Below are 19,422 nucleotides of genomic sequence, written 5' to 3' on the forward strand. Positions count from 1 at the left end.
TTTAAAGCGCACAATTCATTGTATATACTGTATCACACTATTGTTCTTTCTTTATATGTTCTCTCTATAGACTGTACAGCCGTATCCCATTTCTGTTTGTGGTTCTGTGTAAAATGACACAGAGCACTGTGATTGGTGGGCTTGGAATCTAACCAATCAGAGTGCTCTGTGTCATTTTACACAGCGTGGGAACGTTCTTTGGAATTTTCCCACGCTGTGTAAAATGACAAAGAGCACTCTGATTGGCTTAAACCAGATAATCAGAGTGTTCTTAGCCTAATTGCAGGGCGTGGCAAGGCTTTATAAGCCTTCCCCTGCCCTGCAGAGCTCAGTCTGCGCCTAGCCCTCCATGGGTGAAGATGGATTTTTTTAATTTTATTTTTTTATTGCGTCGGTTCTTATGGCTTTTTATTTGGCCTTTTTTTGGGCTGAAAAAAGAATATTTTAGAAAAAAGAAGACGTCAAATAGTAAGTTGAATTTTTCTTTACAGGTTAGTTATTTTATTCCCCCTTCACTATTTTTTAGTGTGAGGGGGGTAGGTAGGGGGTACCTTTTTTGGGGGTGGGGGGTTGGACAGTAGGTCCTCCCCCCATTGTGATTTATAGCCCCCACCAACCGCGCAGGGAGGAGTCCGGGGGAGGACAGTAGGTCCCCCCTCATTATTTTTATGGCCCCCACCCACTACGTAGGGGTGGGGGCGGGGGGAGGACAGTAGGTCCTCCCCCATTGTGATTTATGGCCCCCATCCACCGCACAGGGGTGGGGGCTGGTGGGGAGGACAGTAGGCCCCCCTCATTATTTTTAAGGCCCCCACCCACCGCGCAGGACTGTAGGTCCTCCCCCATTGTGATTTATGGCCCCCACCCACCGTGCAGGGGTGGGGGCCAGGCAGGAGGACAGTACGTCCCCCCCCTCATTATTTTTATGGCCCCCACCCACCGTGCAGGGGTGGGGGCGGGGGGAGGACAGTAGGTCCCCCCCAGTGTGTATCAGGGTACCTGAGGACAGGTGTCAATCCATATCTGCCAAGTGACCCTATGTAGGGGGAACAGTCCCTATTCTGCTCTGTGTCAGTGTGTATCAGGGATCCTTAGGATAGGTGTCAATCCATATCTGCCAAGTGATCCTATGTAGGGGGAACAGTCCCTATTCTTCTCTGTGTCAGTGTGTATCAGGAATCCTTAGGATAGGTCTCAATCCATATCTGCCAAGTGACCCTATGTTGGGGGAACAGTCCCTAGTCTGCTCTGTGTCAGTGTGTCTCAGGGATCCTTCGGATAGGTGTCAATCCATATCTGCCAAGTGACCCTTTGTAGGGGGAACAGTCCCTATTCTGCTCTGTGTCAATGTGTATCAGGGATCCTTAGGATAGGTGTCAATCCATATCTGCCAAGTGACCCTATGTAGGGGGAACAGTCCCTATTCTGCTCTGTGTCAGTGTGTATCAGGGATCCTTAGGATAGGTGTCAATCCATATCTGCCAAGTGACCCTATGTAGGAAGAACAGTCCCTATTCTGCTCTGTGTCAGTGTGTATCAGGGATCCTTAGGATAGGTGTCAATCCATACCTGCCAAGTGACCCTATGTAGGGGGAACAGTCCCTATTCTGCTCTGTGTCACTGTCTGGGCGGAGTATCTGCAGTAATACAGAGTGTATGGAGGGAGTATCTACAGTAACACAGGGTGTCTGGAGGGAGTATCTGCAGTAACACAGGGTGTCTGGAGGGAGTATCTGCAGTAACACAGGGTGTCTGGAGGGAGTATCTGCAGTAACACAGGGTGTCTGGATGGAGTATGTGCAGTAACACAGAGTGTCTGGGGGGAGTAACTGCAGTAGCACAGAGTGTCTGGGGGGAGTAACTGCAGTAGCACAGAGTGTCTGGGGGGAGTATCTGCAGTAACACAGAGTGTCTGGAGGGAGTATCTGCAGTAATATAGAGTGTCTGGAGGGAGTATCTGCAGTAATATAGAGTGTCTGGAGGGAGTATCTGCAGTAATACAGAGTGTCTGGAGGGAGTATCTGCAGTAACACAGAGTGTCTGGGGGGAGTATCTGCAGTAACACAGGGTGTCTGGGGGGAGTATCTGCAGTAACACAGGGTGTCTGGAGGGAGTATGTGCAGTAACACAGAGTGCCTGGGGGGAGTATCTGCAGTAATACAGAGTGTCTGTGGGGAGTATCTGCTTGTAACATTTATATGCACAAAAAAATAATAATAATAATAATAATAAATTGAAAAAATAAAATAAAATGGTTGCAGCTTCCGAATGAATCTAAAATGGATGCTGTCCAGTAGGTGAGAGGGTCTGCTAGAGAGGGTGTGCTGCTGATTGGCTGGAATGTGTCTGCTGACTGTGAGGTACAGGGTCAAAGTTTACTCAATCATAAAGAATAGGGGGCGGACCGAAGATCGCATGAGTTCGCCCGCGGTGGCGGACGCGAACATGCTATGTTCGTCGGGAACTATTCGCCAGCGAACTGTTCGGGACATCACTAGTAGGCAGACAATGTAATAGAGCAGCAGGAGATGCTAGCAGAATGCTTGGTTGTATAGGGAGAGGTATTAGCAGTGGAAAGAGGGAAGTGCTCATGCCATTGTACAGGACACTTGTGAGACCTTACTTTGAGTATTGTACGCAGTACTGAAGACCGTTTTTTTATCCTTCATATTGATAATTTATTGATAATTTAGAGAGGGTTCAGAGAAGGGCTACTAAACTGGTTCATGGATTGCAGGATAAAACTTACCAGGAAAGGTTAAAGGATCTTAACATGTATAGCTTGGAGGAAAGACGAGACAGGGTGGATATGATAGAAACATTTAAATACATAAAGAGAATCAACACAGTAAAGGAGGAGACCATATTTAAAAAAATAAAAACTACCACAACAAGAGGACATACTTAAATTAGAGGGGCAAAGGTTTAAAAATAATATCAGGAAGTATTACTTAACGTAGTGGATGCATGGAATAGCCTTCCAGCTGAAGTGGTAGAGGTTAACACAGTAAATGAGTTTAAGCATGTGTGGGATAGGCATAAGGCTATCATAACTATAAGATAAGGCCAGGGACAAATTAAAGTATTTAGACAATTGGGCAGACTAGATGGGCCGAATGGTTCTTATCTGCCGTCACATTCTATGTTTCTATGTATAGATCAGGGTGTTGCAGTGGATGTGATCTACTTGGATTTTGCCAAGGCATTTTATATGTTTCCTCACAATAGGTTAGTCTTCAAACTAAAATAAATTGGTCTAGATGATTATTCTTGTTTTTGGGTAGAACATTGTCTTAAAGATAGAGTACAATGAGTTGTCATTAATGGTAAATGTTCAGTCTGGACAAAAGGGGTAAGTGGTGTCCCTCAGGGTTCTGTTTTGGGACTGCTTCTTTCTAACATATTTATAAATTATTTTGAAATGGGCATTGAAAGCCATGTTTTGGTGTTTGCTGATGACACAAAACTTTGTAAAGTAATAAAATGTGAGCAGGATATTGCTTTGCTGCAGAGGGATTTGGATAGAGTGGGGGATTGGCCACTAAAATGGCAGATGTAATTTAACGTAGAGAAATGCAAAGTTATGCACTTTGGGGTCAAGAATGCACAAGCAACTTGCACCCTAAATGGTAGTAAATTAGGGATGACCACACACGAGAAGGAACTGTTATTTGAACTGTCTTTATTGTACAGTGTGTTTACTAAGCTGTAACTCCTGCTCTGTTAATAGTATACTAGAGCAGCAGCCCACTGTGTGTGATTAAAGTTCAATTAACATACCAATATATAACTTCTAAAGTAAACACACTGTGCTATAAGAAGGTGCTGCTAGGTCTACATTAACACAGTTTTTGAACTTCTAATTGGCAGATGATTTAATGTTAGCATTACATGTAATTTAACCTTCCAACAACTCATCATTTTCTTCTTTAGTCTTGGATTACTGTCAGAATGGTGTAGATTACAGGAGATTGAACAATAAGTCTGTGACAGATGTATACCTTATACACTGAATTAAAAATCTTCTAGGTTATCTGGAGGCTACTTCTTTAGTACCCTAGACCAGTACAAAGGCATCTATTCATAGAGGATGCTGCCAAGTCAACATTCATAAACTCTTTTTTCTCCAAGGACGTAATATTAAATGAAGAATGCCCAGAGTATTGTGGAATTCTTATTAGATGGACTGCCATAGTTTACTTTTGCTTATCTATATGACATGACAGTGGACAAACAAAGCCATCTTTATAAGACATTCAGCAGGCTAAAAACTACATGACTAACCCTTAACACAGCTAAATATAATGAAGAGATTGGCGAAGTTAATGTCTGGGACATTTGGTAAATTGTAAGAAAAAACACTCTAAATTGCCCAGAATAGAGGCTTTTCTTGTACAAAAACCTGACTTTCATAAATATTTCAGTGTATTACAAAAAGTTTTACCAGTGAACCACCACAGCCAAATCCCTTATGGACATCCCTTATGGACAAGAAGTGCCGAATGTCCGAAGTGCCGAATTGCTGAAGTGCCGAAATGAACGAATTTCCGATTTGCCGAAGCAGACACATTTTTTTACTTACCTGAATTTCTGAACCAAACCAAAAATTTTTTTTGCCCATGCACATCCCTAGTATGTATGTCTGTGTATGGGATTCAGTGTGTATGTGTACAGTGCATGCAGTGTTTTCATAGGGAATCCACTGTATGTGTGTACACTGGCTGTAGTGTTTGCGTGTGTATATAGAATCTAGTGTGTGTATGTATAATGGCTCTATTGTGTATGGGGCAATTCAACAATCAGACCAACAGGGAAATCAATTCCCCTTGCCAAGGCCAAAGGTAAGGCAGGGGAATAATTAAGAGCAGTTTTTTTTCTGTATGATTATTATTTTTTTTAATAATTTACAGTAAATGTAAGTGTTTTTTTTATTTATTCTTTGCCAGCCCATGCCCCCCTCACTCACCAGACAGCCCATGTACCTCTCTCACATCCTGCAGCCCATGTACCTCTCTCACATCCTGCAGCCCATGTACCCTGTCACATCCTGCAGCCCATGTACCTCTCTCACATCCTGCAGCCCATGTGCCTCTCTCACATCCTGCAGCCCATGTACCTCTCTCACATCCTGCAGCCCATGTGCCCTGTCACATCCTGCAGCCCATGTGCCCGGTCACATCCTGCAGCCCATGTGCCCTGTCACATCCTGCAGCCCATGTGCCCTGTCACATCCTGCAGCCCATGTGCCCTGTCACATCCTGCAGCCCATGTGCCCTGTCACATCCTGCAGCCCATGTACGTCTCTCACATCCTGCAGCCCATGTACGTCTCTCACATCCTGCAGCCCATGTGCCCTGTCACATCATGCAGCCCATGTACCTCTTTCGCATCCTGCAGCCCATGTGCCCTGTCACATCCTGCAGCCCATGTGCCCTGTCACATCCTGCAGCCCATGTGCCCTGTCACATCCTGCAGCCCATGTGCCCCTTTCGCATCCTGCAGCCCATGTGCCCTGTCACATCCTGCAGCCCATGTACCCTGTCACATCCTGCAGCCCATGTGCCCTGTCACATCCTGCAGCCCATGCACCTCTCTCACATCCTGCAGCCCATGTGCCCTGTCACATCCTGCAGCCCATGTACCTCTCTCACATCCTGCAGCCCATGTGCCCTGTCACATCCTGCAGCCCATGTACCTCTCTCACATCCTGCAGCCCATGTGCCCTGTCACATCCTGCAGCCCATGTACCCTGTCACATCCTGCAGCCCATGTACCCTGTCACATCCTGCAGCCCATCTGCCCTGTCACATCCTTCAGCCCATGTACCTCTTTCACATCCTGCAGCCCATGTGCCCTGTCACATCCTGCAGCCCATGTACCCCTGTCACATCCTGCAGCTCAGAAGCATATGCAGAACAAGCCTTTTGTTCAATTTTCCTGTGCTGTGCTAAACAAACACATGCAGAAACTATCCAGGCCTCTGTGCATGGACTGTCCTGAGGGTCATCAAACTGACATACCTTCTTTGGAGAAGCATGCATGTTGCATTGGTTATTACACAACATGCCCTACCTTTGGCCTCGCTTTAGGCCTGCTACGCCTTTTAATGTCTGTGCCAAATTTTTGTACCAGTCTGAACCTGATAGAGAGAGTCAGGTGAGAGTCAGGTGAGAGTCAGGTGAGAGTCAGGTGAGTGAGACAGACATGAGTGACCCAATTTAATGCTTAAACTAGGTAGATGCTTAACCCCTTAACGACCGAGGACGGTTCAGGACCGTCATCGGCATTTTTGCGTTGCCGACCAGTGACGGTCCTGAACCGTTCTAAAGGTCCAATGTACTTACCCGATCGCCGTCGTTCCCCCGGCGGCGATCGGCGGTGCACCCGTTGTAAGGAGACTGCCTGCAGCCCAGACAGTCTTCCCATGGCGAATTAGGACCCCTGTGGCCATGTGATCGCTCAACAGGGCGACCACATGGTCACAATAGGTGTCCATGTGTCTGCCTGCAGGGGGACTGTCTGTGCTGACAGGCAGTCTCCCTGCAAGTGTAAAATCAGAAAAAAAAATAAAGTTAAAGTTAATAAAAAAATAATAATTATATATGTGTATATATATAAATGATATATAGACATATATTATACCTATATAATATATGTCTATATATCATATATATATATATATATATATATATATATATATAATGTCATACTAAGTGTATTGTTATATTAATATGTACATATATTAATATAAAAATACACTTATAATTAAATTACACACGTATACATATAATATATATAATATCTATATATATTGTGTATATATATATTATTATAAAATACAAATAATAAGTAATTTAAATTAAATTAACCCCTTAACACCGCTGCCAAATGTACAAGTTGTGAACGAAACAAAATGTAAACAAAACCTGGCATTTGCGCTATATGTCTGTCAAACCGTAATTCACCTCTTTCATATTAAATGCACCCACACTTATTATATATCATTTTATTCAGGGGAAACAGGGCTTTCATTTAATATCAAATATTTAGCTATGAAACATAATTTTATATGAAAAAAATGGGAGAAAATAAGATTTTTTTTATTTTTTTAGTTCTACATGACATTTTAACTGTCAATGTCATAATACTGTTTGCTTTTACTGCAATAAAATACACATATTTGTATTCAGCAAAGTCTCACGTGTAAAACAGTACCCCCTATGTACAGGTTTTATGGTGTTTTGGAAAGTTACAGGGTCAAATATAGCGTGTTACATTTAAAATTGAAATTTGTCAGATTGGTTACGTTGCCTTTGAGACTGTATAGTAGCCCAGGAAATAAATTTACACCCATAATGGCATACCATTTGCAATAGTAGACGACCCAAGGTATTGCAAATGGGGTATGTACAGTCTTTTTTAGTAGCCATTTGGTCACAAACACTGGCCAAAGTTAGCGTTAGTATTTGTTTGTGTGTGAAAAATGCAAAAAACGCCAATTTTGGCCAGTGTTTGTGACTAAGTGGCTACTAAAAAAGACTGGACATACCCCATTTGCAATACCTTGGGTTGTCTACTATTGCAAATAGTATGTCATCATAGGGGTAATCTTCATTCTTGGGCTACCATAGGGTCATAAAGGCAACGTAAGCAATCTGGCGAATTTTAATGTGAAAAAAATGAAACACAAGCCTTATATTTGACGCTGTAATTTTTGAAAACACCATAAAACCTGTACATGAGGGGTACTGTTGTACTCGGGAGACTTCGCTGAACACAAATATTTGTGTTTCAAAACAGTAAAAAGTATTGCAGCAGTAATATCGTCCGTGTAAGTGCTGTTTGTGCGTGAAAAATGCAAAAAACGTCACTTTTACTGGCGATATCATCGTTGTAATACATTTTACTGTTTTGAAACACTAATATTTGTGTTCAGCGAAGTCTCCCGAGTAAAACAGTACCCCCCATGTACAGGTTTTATGGTGTCTTGGAAAGTTATAGGGTTAAATATAGTGCTAGCAAATTAAATTCCTTATACTTTCGGCATGGGTTGTCAGGCAGGTCCCGCTAATTGTAATTAATTAGGATACCTAATTATGTAAAATTATTACATAAATATATGTGTAGAATTAATATATATATATACATATGTGTATATATACGTATATATATATATTTTTTTTTTAATATTTTTATTTATATATAGGTATATATATAGTGATATATACGTATATATTTATGTATATAGATATATATATATTATTTCGTTCTACGTGTATTTTGATATAAATATATATATATTAATATCACAATACAGTTAGAACGAAATAAAACACATCTATATTTTTTTTAATATTTTATTTTTAATTATTATTTTTTTTTAATTTTTTTACGTATTTACATATTTTTTTTTATATTATTTATAAATATATATAACAATAATTATATATATATTTAATCAGTATCAGTCTACGTGTAATTTGATATTAATATATATATATATATATATAATTATATATATATATATATATTAATATTAAAATACACCTAGACGGTGTATGTGTATGTGTGTATATGTGTGTATATATATACTTAGATCATATATATATAATATATATATATGATCTAAGTATATATATATATATTTTTTTTTACACTTTTAACTTTATTTTATTTTATTTTCAGCCAGCAGGGGGACCAACTGTCATTGCAGTTGGTCCCCCTGCTGGCAATGCCTGAGCCAGCTATACCGGCCATGTGATTGTGAGGTCCTCGCAAGGACCTCACTCTCACATGACCGGGAGGGACCGGAGGAGGCAGATCTGCCACGGGGGGGCTCCCTGGGAGTCCCCCCAACCGCGATCGCCGGCGTGGGACCACCGGCGACCGGGTAAGTTAAAAAAAAAAACGGCGGGCGTATATTTACGTCCTGTGGCGTTTAGAGCCGCTTTTAAAAGGACGTAAATATACGCCCGCCGGACTTAAGGGTTTAAACATGTAAAATAATAATACAATTTAAAAAAAATTATATATCTATACGAAATTTTATTCCCAGCTGTATTTTGATATTAATATATATATATATATATTTATATCAAAATACACTTAGAATTAAATTGTATATATATCTATGTATATATAAATAAATAAAAAAAATGCGAACTATTCATATGTCCATATACAAAATTACATAAATAATTATATAAATATACACGTAGACTTCAAATATATAAATATGCATATATATTTAAATTCTACGTGCGTATTTATGTAATATTTTTACATAATTAAGTTATTTTATTGATTGCAATTTAAGGGACCTGCCTGCCAACCCAGGCCAAAAGTCCATAGAATTTAATTTGCTATCACTGTATTTTACCCTGTAACGTTCTACGACACCCTAAAACCTGTACATGGGGGGTACTGTTTAACTCGGGAGACTTCGCTGAACACAAATATTAGTGATTCAAAACAGTAAAACATATCACAGCGATGATATTGTCAGTGAAAGTGACTTTTTTTGCATTTTTCACACACAAACAGCACTTTTACTGATGATATAATTGTTGTGATACATTTTCCAGTTGTGAAACACTAATATTTGTGTTCAGCAAAGTCTCCTGAGTCTAACAGTACCCCACATGTACAGGTTTTATAGCGTTTTTGAAAGTTGCAGGGTCAAATATATGGGTCAAATATTTTTACATTGAAAATGGCCAGGTTGGTTACGTTGCCTTTGAGAGCATATGGTAGCCCAGGAATGAGAATTACCCCCATGATGGCATACCATTTGCAAAAGAAGACAACCCAAGGTATTGCAAATGGGGTATGTCCAGTCTTTTTTAGTAACCACTTAGTCACAAACACTGGCCAAAATTAGCGTTCAATTTAGTTTTTTACTTTTTTCACACACAAACAAATATGAACGCTAACTTTGGCCAGTGTTTGCGACTAAGTGGCTACTAAAAAAGTCTGGACATACCCCATATTGAATACCCTGGGTTGTCTACTTTAAAAAAAATATGTACATGTGGGGTGTTATTCAGCGATTTATGACAGATATAGTGTTACAATGTCACTATTGATACATTTTAAAAATGTATGTTTTGAAACCGCAATATCTACTTGTACTTATAGCCCTATAACATGCAAATAAAATAGCAAAAAGCATGTAAACACTGGGTATTTTTAAACTCAGGACAAAATTTTGAATCTATTTAGCAGTTTTTTTCATTCGCTTTTGTAGATGAGTAAAAGATTTTTCACATAAAAGTCAAAAAACGTGTATTTTCTTCAATTTTTCATCATATTTTTTCATTTTTTTTTAAATTAAATTACATGAGATTATATAAATAATGGTATGTAAAGAAAGTCCCTTTTGTCCTGAAAAAAACAATATATAATTTGTATGGGAACAGTAAATGAGAGAGCGGAAAATTACAGCTAAACACAAACACCACAAAAGTGTAAAAAGATGCCTGGTCGCAAATGTACAACATCGCAAAAACAGTCCGGTCCTTAAGGGGTTAAAAAAGATTCAGTGAATACAATTAAATAAACTAACTAGTCAGATATTTATGGAGATATATTGACTATTGGTAGACGTTTGCCAAAACCAAAAGAGTCTGTAGGAAGAAAAAGAAGACAAGATACAGAAATGCCACTATTATAAGTTAATTATTAATTAACTTCACTTTTCTTATTTAAATAACCCAGTAACATTCAGAAAAATACTCAGAATCCCAATGCCCCACAAAATAGTCAAAATCATTTTTGTTTTGCAGCTGCCATTTCCCAAACAGTGTAGAGATCTGAATCATTATGTTGTAAATGAATGATGGCAGGACTTGCCAGAACTGGGCATTTTATTATATCAGGTGGGTGAAGAAATATGTAATGCGTTCCATTTCAGGTTTGTTTAAATCAGTGTCTCAACTGTGTCTCTTTATTTATTTTCCCAAGTCCATGACTTAACTTAAAATTTTTGGACCCCCAGTAAAACCCTAAAATTGAAACTCAAATTTGCAAAGACACAAGTTGGTAAAGGTACAATTGTGTAAAATGTTTAATAAAGGAAAATAGACATACAGTCAAATACACAATTACTTTAACCACAGTAAGTTACATTATATATTAATTTCATGTATAGCAAATTTAATTATATTCCACTAATTAATCTGATCTTCCTAATAATAATAATTTACAGGGATTATATATCATTTACACTTTTTAAATTTTTTATCAAAGATTTTGTAATTCTCTTGCTTAACGTGAGATATCAAGTGAGATATCAACATTTGTCAATATAAATTAAGTTACCTATTAATCTGTGATGACTTAACCAACAATGCCAAGATAAATCTGTCCTTTATTTAATCATATTTTTGGTTAGTAAATTCTCAAGATTGAGCTAGAAATATTTATAGAAAAAATAAGGTGATGTGCACACAGGATTATATTTATTTTTTGTTTAAATAATCATAGGTAGGTCTTTTTAGTTCACAAATAGATCCTGTATGGTATAGATGTAGTGTAATTTGTACATACAATTTTGTAGTAACACAATAAATTGTAAAACTTGACCTGACTAGTCTCGACTAATGTGTAATTTATGAATATAATGAGTCATTTTAATTCTGATAACTTTTGTTCGTAATCCATATATGACTGGGTTAATGGTGATGGGAATAGTCAGCCCAACTACAGACAGAATAAGGTGCACAATATTGGACACTTCTCCAAGATTGAGCCGGTGTCTAAAAATAACAAATAATGTCCCAAACATAAAAAGAGAGAACGAGATCAGGTGTGTCACCAACGTGTGGATGGCCTTCTGACATTCATCTTTGGAGATCTTTAAGCATATTACAAATGTTTGAACATAGCCATATGCTGTTACAATGTTAGTAAAAGATGCAACTGAGAGAGCCACAAAAGTTCCAAATATATCATTTAGGGACGTATTACCACAGGCCAATTTAACAAGGGACATTGATTCACAATAGACATTGTTGATTCGTGTGCCACAAATAGAGAGCCGGGCAGTCAATATCACAACGATGGCTTGAATTACGAAAGATATTGTCCAAATCACACATGTGCCTATGAAGGCCTTTTTATTTGTCATTCTACTTGAATACCTCAAAGGATGACCAACAGCCAAAAATCTGTCATAAGCCATAATTGCAAATGTAAACATTTCAACGCAAGACAGACTCTGAATACAGAACGCTTGAATGAGACAGCCATGTACTGAGATGGTTGTATATCCAGAAAACAAGTCAATCATTAGTTTGGGGAGAAAAACTGTACTTCCAAGCATCCCGTTAATAATCAGATTACAGATAAAAATATACATCGGCTCGTGAAGTGTTGGTTCAGTCCAAATAATGAAAACAATCATTAAACAAAATAACATATTGGTTACATATACCCCAAGACTGAACACAGCATATAGATATTTAAATCGTTCCATCTCCACAAGCCCAACAAGTGTAACATTGACATTTATCAGAGACACATTTTCCATTTCTATTTTGTCAGAAAAAAGCTAGAAAGAAGAAATAAAAATATAGCAAATGTCTTTGAATTGTAAAGATAGATTTTGCCGGTTTTGTTTGGTGTAGAATTCCATAGAATGGCAAACAGAAAATAATTTTGCATAAGAAAAATAAAAAAATAAAGTTGAATCCACAACATAAGGCAGTGCAATACTATGCCAATACCGAACTTTCTGTGTCAATTAAATGAACTCATTAGCTCCATCTAGGCTTTATATAGACATGTTCTAAAGAGAAAAGGGATCTCTTAAGATTTGTCCTACGTGTAAAACCCCAAAGGACACTATTTTTTTTTTTTATTCAATCTGACTTACATGTTATAGATAATAATAAAAATAAAAAGTTTTCTGCTTCTGTCCTATCCTTCCTGTCCCATTGATGGTATACAAAAGAAGAAATTACAGAAACGTTTAGAACTTAATATAATATTAATAACAACTGAGTTTCACCAAAACTGAATATGTTCACAAACTGTTGGGCTATGTGTTAAATGCTGGTATTATATTATAAAATATAAGATTCTAAATAAATATATGAAAAATGCAAAACATGCACCCTGTCTATTAAAGCTTACTAGACCCCTCACACACAATACCCCTCACACACAATGTACCCTTACATACACACTGCACGCCTAACACACTGCACCCTGCATACACACTGCACCCTTCACACACTGCACCCTACATACACACTGCACCCTTAACACACTGCACCCTACATACACACTGCACCCTCACACACAATGTACCCTTACATACACACTGCACCCTCACACACAATGTACCCCTACATACACACTGCACCCCTAACACACTGCACCCTGCATACACACTGCACCCTTACACACAATGTACCCTTACATACACACTGCACCCTTACACACAATGTACCCTTACATACACACTGCACCCTTAACACACTGCACCCTACATACACACTGCACCCTTACACACAATGTACCCTTACATAGACACTGCACCCTCACACACAATGTACCCTTACATACACACTGCACCCCTAACACACTGCACCCTGCATACACACTGCACCCTTACACACAATGTACCCTTACATACACACTGCACCCTCACACACAATGTACCCTGAAATACACACTGCACGCCTAACACACTGCACCCTGCATACACACTGCACCCTGCATACACACTGCACCCTACATACACACTGCACCCTGCATACACACTGCACCCTGCATACACACTGCACCCTTACACACAATGTACCCTTACATACACACTGCACCCTACATACACACTGCACCCTGCATACACACTGCACCCTGCATACACACTGCACCCTACATACACACTGCACCCTTACACACAATGTACCCTTACATACACACTGCACCCTTAACACACTGCACCCTACATACACACTACACCCTTACACACAATGTACCCTTACATACACACTGCACCCTCACACACAATGTACCCTTACATACACACTGCACCCCTTACACACTGCACCCTGCATACACACTGCACCCTTACACACAATGTACCCTTACATACACACTGCACCCTCACACACAATGTACCCTGAAATACCACTGCACCCCTAACACACTGCACCCTGCATACACACTGCACCCTTACACACAATGTGCCCTTACACACACACTGCACCCTTACACACAATGTACCCTTACATACACACTGCACCCTCACACACAATGTACCCTTACATACACACTGCACCCTACATACACACTGCACCCTTACACACAATGTACCCTTACATACACACTGCACCCTCACACACAATGTACCCTGAAATACACACTGCACCCCTAACACACTGCGCCCTGCATACACACTGCACCCTTACACACAATGTACCCTTACATACACACTGCACCCTCACACACAATGTACCCTTACATACACACTGCACCCTACATACACACTGCACCCTTACACACACTCAATCCATACACACTCCTTCTCTCACTCCCCTGCATCAAAGTGCCAGTGTGGCGGTAAGTGAGATCTTTACTCTCCTTCATCTCTAGAAGGCAGACAGCAAGGCTGATTCTCGGCTCATGGCCATTGAAACCCACCGGGCATTTTCCAGGTGTGCCCGATGGCCGGATTGGGTCTCGTTATGTATGTGGATATTTTGATATCAAATATAATTAATATTTTCCATATGGGCATTTTTCAGTATGGGCATTTTTCTTGTGCTCATTTATGACAGTGGGTTTTTTCTGTGAACAATTTAATGTGGTTTTTTTTTTCATGTGTGCTCTCTTCATAGATTCCATTAGTATAACTAAGGTAGTAGGCATATATGTGCTCATTTATGACAGTGGGCTTTTTCTGTAGGAAATTTTCATGGGGTTCCATTATCACTATCAAGATAGTAGGCATATATATAGGGTAATAGGTATACCACTAGTGGAACATGCCAGACTATTATAGGAATTGAGGTATGGGAATGTGGTAAATTGACGTTGTGGTAGACTTATGCAATGTATGATCACATACTGTAACTAAACCCACATTATTTTTTGCCTGAATTAGGTGTTTTAAAAAAACCTCAAAAAACTAACTGAATCCGTCAGCACTGAAGTTGCTGTTGAGGGGATAATGGAGTGCACTGGATTTTCTTTTTTTATTGTATAAATTGGCTCCCAGCAGCACCCTATTTATGCATATTCAGGTGAGTGCAGCCAGCCCCCTGTTTTCTCATATTATAGAAATTGGGCATTGACTACATCTCCTGCTGCTCAGTTATCACAGAACCTCATGGCAACCTATAACTTCTAAATACATCTACAAATTGAAGGGGCATCCCACTACCCTTAACCCTGCAAGTGTAATTATTGCAGTTTTCATAAACTGCAATATTTACCTTGCAGGGTTAACTCCTCCTCTAGTGGCTGTCGACTAAAAGTCACGAAAAGTGTGCTATAACGACGCAGGATTTCCTCACGCTATGTGAGGACCTCCAGCGTCGCTGAAATCCCCATAGGAAAGCATTGAAATGCATTAGGTCTCCCCCACCAGCTGCAGTGCATGCCCAATAGGTCTCCCCCGCCGGATGACGTCGGCGGTGGAGGAGCGTGGACGGACCCTAACACAGCGCCGAGGGACATCGGCGCTGGATACAGGTAAGTCACCGAAGGGGTTTTACCCCTTCAGCAACTTGGGATGGGGGGTGGGAGGGAGAGAGGACCTGCAGTGCCAGGAAAACGGTTTGTTTTCCTGGCACTGGAGAGTCCCTTTAATGTTCTGCAATATCCAAGTGATTAGTTGCTACTTGTTGTATTCAAACAGCTCAGTGAGGTTGGAGCTCCTCTACTGATCAAATCAGGCATTTATTGAATCTCACTGCAGCTTCATTCGGTACTTCTAGCCTTTATTTCGGCTAAAGCTCCCTCTGCTGATGACAAAGCATATTGAGTAAGGTGATAGCATCTAGCTAGAAATAGAATAGACAGTAACAAGTGAGGTTGAGAAAAAAAGGCATTTATTGAAAAAGAGTGCAAGATATAAAATAACCTTGTTGAGTTCACTCAACACTGTTATCTTTTATTGGGGCTTGAGCTCCCTCTGCTGGCAGAAAACATATTGAGTAAGGAGTAAGTGATAGACTATTATCTGAGTCTTAATCTCTAGTAAGGTTATAGAAACATAGAAACATAGTATGTGACGGCAGATAAGAACCATTCAGTCCATCTAGTCTGCCTAATTTTCTAAATACTTTCATTAGTCCCTGGCCTTATCTTATAGTTAGGATAGCCTTATGCCTACCCCACGCATGCTTAAACTCCTTTACTGTGTTAACCTCTACCACTTCAGCTGGAAGGCTTTTCCATGCGTCCACTAGCCTCTCAGTAAAGTAATACTTCCTGATATTATTTTTAAACCTTTGCCCCTCTAATTTAAGGCTATGTCCTCTTGTTGTGTTATTTTTTTTTCTTTTAAATATAGTCTCCTCCTTTACTGTGTTGATTCCCTTTATGTATTTAAATGTTTCTATCATATCCCCCCGTTCTCGTCTTTCCTCCAAGCTATACATGTTAAGATCCTTTAACCTTTCCTAGTAAGTTTTATCTTGCAATCCATGAACCAGTTTAGTAGCCCTTCTCTGAACTCTCTCTAAATGATCAATATCCTTCTGAAAGATAAAATACGGTCTGCAGTACTGCGCACAATACTCCAAGTGAGGTCTCACTGGTGTTCTGTACAATGGCATGAGCACTCTTTCTACTGCTAATACCTCTCCCCATACAACCAAGCATTCTGCTAGCATTTCCTGCTGCTCTATTACATTGTCTGCCTACCTTTAAGTCCTCAGAAATAATCACCCCTAAATCCCTTTCCTCAGATGTTGAGGTTAGGACTCTATCAAATATTCTGTACTCTGCCCTTGGGTTTTTACGTCCAAGATGCATTATCTTGCACTTATCCACATCAAATGTCAGCTGCCACAACTCTGACCATTTTTCTAGTTTACCTAAATCATTTGCCATTTGGCTTATCTGTCCTGGAACATCAACCCTGTTACATATCTTAGTATCATCAGCAAAAAGACATACTTTACCATCAAGACCTTCTGCAATATCACTAATAAAAATATTAAAGTGAATGGGTCCAAGTACAGAACCCTGAGGTACCCCACTGGTGACTAGCTACAAGTTATATTATATCTGTGCTTTTTGTTTAATGTGTACATGTTTTTAATTCAAAATAAATAAAGTGTAATAATTTATTTTGTGATTATCTTTTGTATATGGCTGTTTGTAAGTATGTGCATATTTCTACTTGTACTGTATTGGCCTAAATCTGTGAGTGTAGTGAGTATTTGCAGTTTTATAAATGCACGCAGGGAAACTGCTATGGTTACATTTGGGGTTAATCCAGCCTCTAGTGGCTGTCTTCCGACAGCCACTAGAGGCGCATTTGCGACGCTGGCGGCACATTTCGCCTCCATCATGCAGAGTGTCCGTAGGAAAGCATGAAGAAATGCTTTCCTATGGACACTTTCCTATGGACACTTTGAATGCGCGTGGCACTTACCCCGCATGCGCATTCAGCTCCGCTGATGTCGGATGGGGGAGCTGACGTCGGCGGGGGAGGAGCTGACGTCGGCGGGGGAGGAAAGGTCACCAGCGCCGAGGGAGCCCTGTGCTGGTTTAAGGTAAGCTGCTTTGTTTACCTCACACTATAGTGATCCTTTAAATTTCATCTTGGGGTAAATGGGTGTTTATTTTGAAAGCAGAGTTAAACCTAGGATTAAGGTAATTTTTTTCAGCATTTGGCTTTGCGTGTTTACATTTTGGAATTTTGTAAAGGGTTTGTTTAGGGTTTGTGAGGAGTTAAATTTAGGGCTGAGGAAAAGAGATGTTAAGGGCATGTGAAATTGTAACATGTTCTTTGCAACGTTTTCACTCTGTCTCCTTCAGTCTGGTATCCATCCTATGATTGATAGCATGAACTCTTGTATACAGCCCCTGATCCACCTGCAAGGCATTTTTTTGTGATAGTATGTCAGCAGGTATATTGGAAGTAATGCATTCGATTCCTAGTCCAGCCTCACACATAAACAAGGAAATAGTTTTACACCCTCTAAAACTGTTCCAGACCCTGAGGAGGCAGGCCAAGGGCTAGCAAGGAAAAGGGGCATGTGTGAGTGAGGGGAGTGTAGATTCAAGGCAGGGGAGTTTTTGAATAAGTAAAAGGGGTGGGGCCCTGGGTAAAAAGTGGGTTGCACATATATAGGAGCCCATTTTCTGTAAGGGGTTCAGCCATCTAAATAATCACAGCTTGGAACAGCTTACCTGTGCTGATGTTTAATGTGCTTATTTTGCGGCCAGGGCCTCCATGGATATTGATAGTGTCCTGGCACTATCATAGGGCTGAGGCGCTTCAGGGTGGCAGGGCTCAGCTCTTAGGGCTGAGGCCCTTCAGGAAGGCAGGGCTCAGCTGCAATCACAACTGGCTTACCTGCAGGCTGCTGCTGTGACGGCCGCTCCTGCCAATGGCAGTCCGCGGCATCAAGCGCGACCACCTGCCCATTTTAGCCCCTTTCCGGGCGGCCAGGTGTCCACCAAGTGCCAGAGCTTAAGTCCGGCCCTAGGACCCCCACGGTTGGGGCATCCACTCCCTCTTGGGCTGCGGGGAGACTGCAGCCTGAGTTCGGTCGAAGGGCCTGGATTAACCTAGGTGGCCGGTTCAGCCTGATAGTAGTCGCAGTCCCGCCTCACGCAGGAGCGATGGTGGGTGTGGCTCCCAACTTTCCTGCTTCTCCACCACGGGCCGCCAACACGTGTCCCACTCATCAGATAGAGAGTGTGCCAGTCAGGCCTCTGGATGGGAAAGTAGGCCACAGGGATTGTCACAAAAGGCTCTGGGCACCTCCATGTATGCAGGGGGGGTGGGGATTTCTGGGCATGCTGGGGGGTGCCCCCTCATCGGTTTCTAGTAAATCTTCCCCCTCAGTGTCCCCTGGGCCTACAGGGCGATCCACTTCTGTATTGCCCCCCTGGAGTGGGCCTGTTGCTGCTCGGGGGTTGGTGTCTCACCTGTCATCCCTTTACAAGCTGCTCCAGACCGGGTCTTCCTCCAGGCCTCTGTGCTCCTGCACCAGTTGCTGTCCCACTGGATGTTAGTATTGGCCTTGCAGGTTCCTCCTGGCTCTGCTCCGCTGCTCCAGTCCATGCCTGTGCCACCTGGTGGGTACCTGTCCAATACCAGTGTGAGTGGAGTGGTGGGTGGAGGGGGCGCTGGCACTACTTTGCAAATTGGGTGGCATAGTCTAGTGAAAAGCATTAAGGGGTTTCTGGCACAATGGGAGTGCAGCGGGGGGGGAGGGGGGAGTTGCCTTG

The 19,422-nt window shown here is 41.0% G+C and overlaps 1 protein-coding gene across 1 annotated transcript in view; it reads left to right on the forward strand.

Moving 5' to 3' along the window:
* Window positions 1-6,063: 6,063 nt before the first annotated feature.
* LOC134585904 (olfactory receptor 5AC2-like) overlaps window positions 6,064-19,422 on the forward strand; it is a 46,559-nt gene continuing 33,200 nt past the window's right edge. Inside the window, exon 1 of the mRNA XM_063441390.1 lies at window positions 6,064-6,156. Coding sequence (XP_063297460.1) covers window positions 6,064-6,156 — 93 coding nt within the window. The remainder of the gene's footprint in view (window positions 6,157-19,422) is intronic.

This window comes from Pelobates fuscus, chromosome 1, assembly GCF_036172605.1.
Source record: "Pelobates fuscus isolate aPelFus1 chromosome 1, aPelFus1.pri, whole genome shotgun sequence".
Classification (NCBI taxonomy): Eukaryota; Metazoa; Chordata; class Amphibia; order Anura; family Pelobatidae; genus Pelobates; species Pelobates fuscus.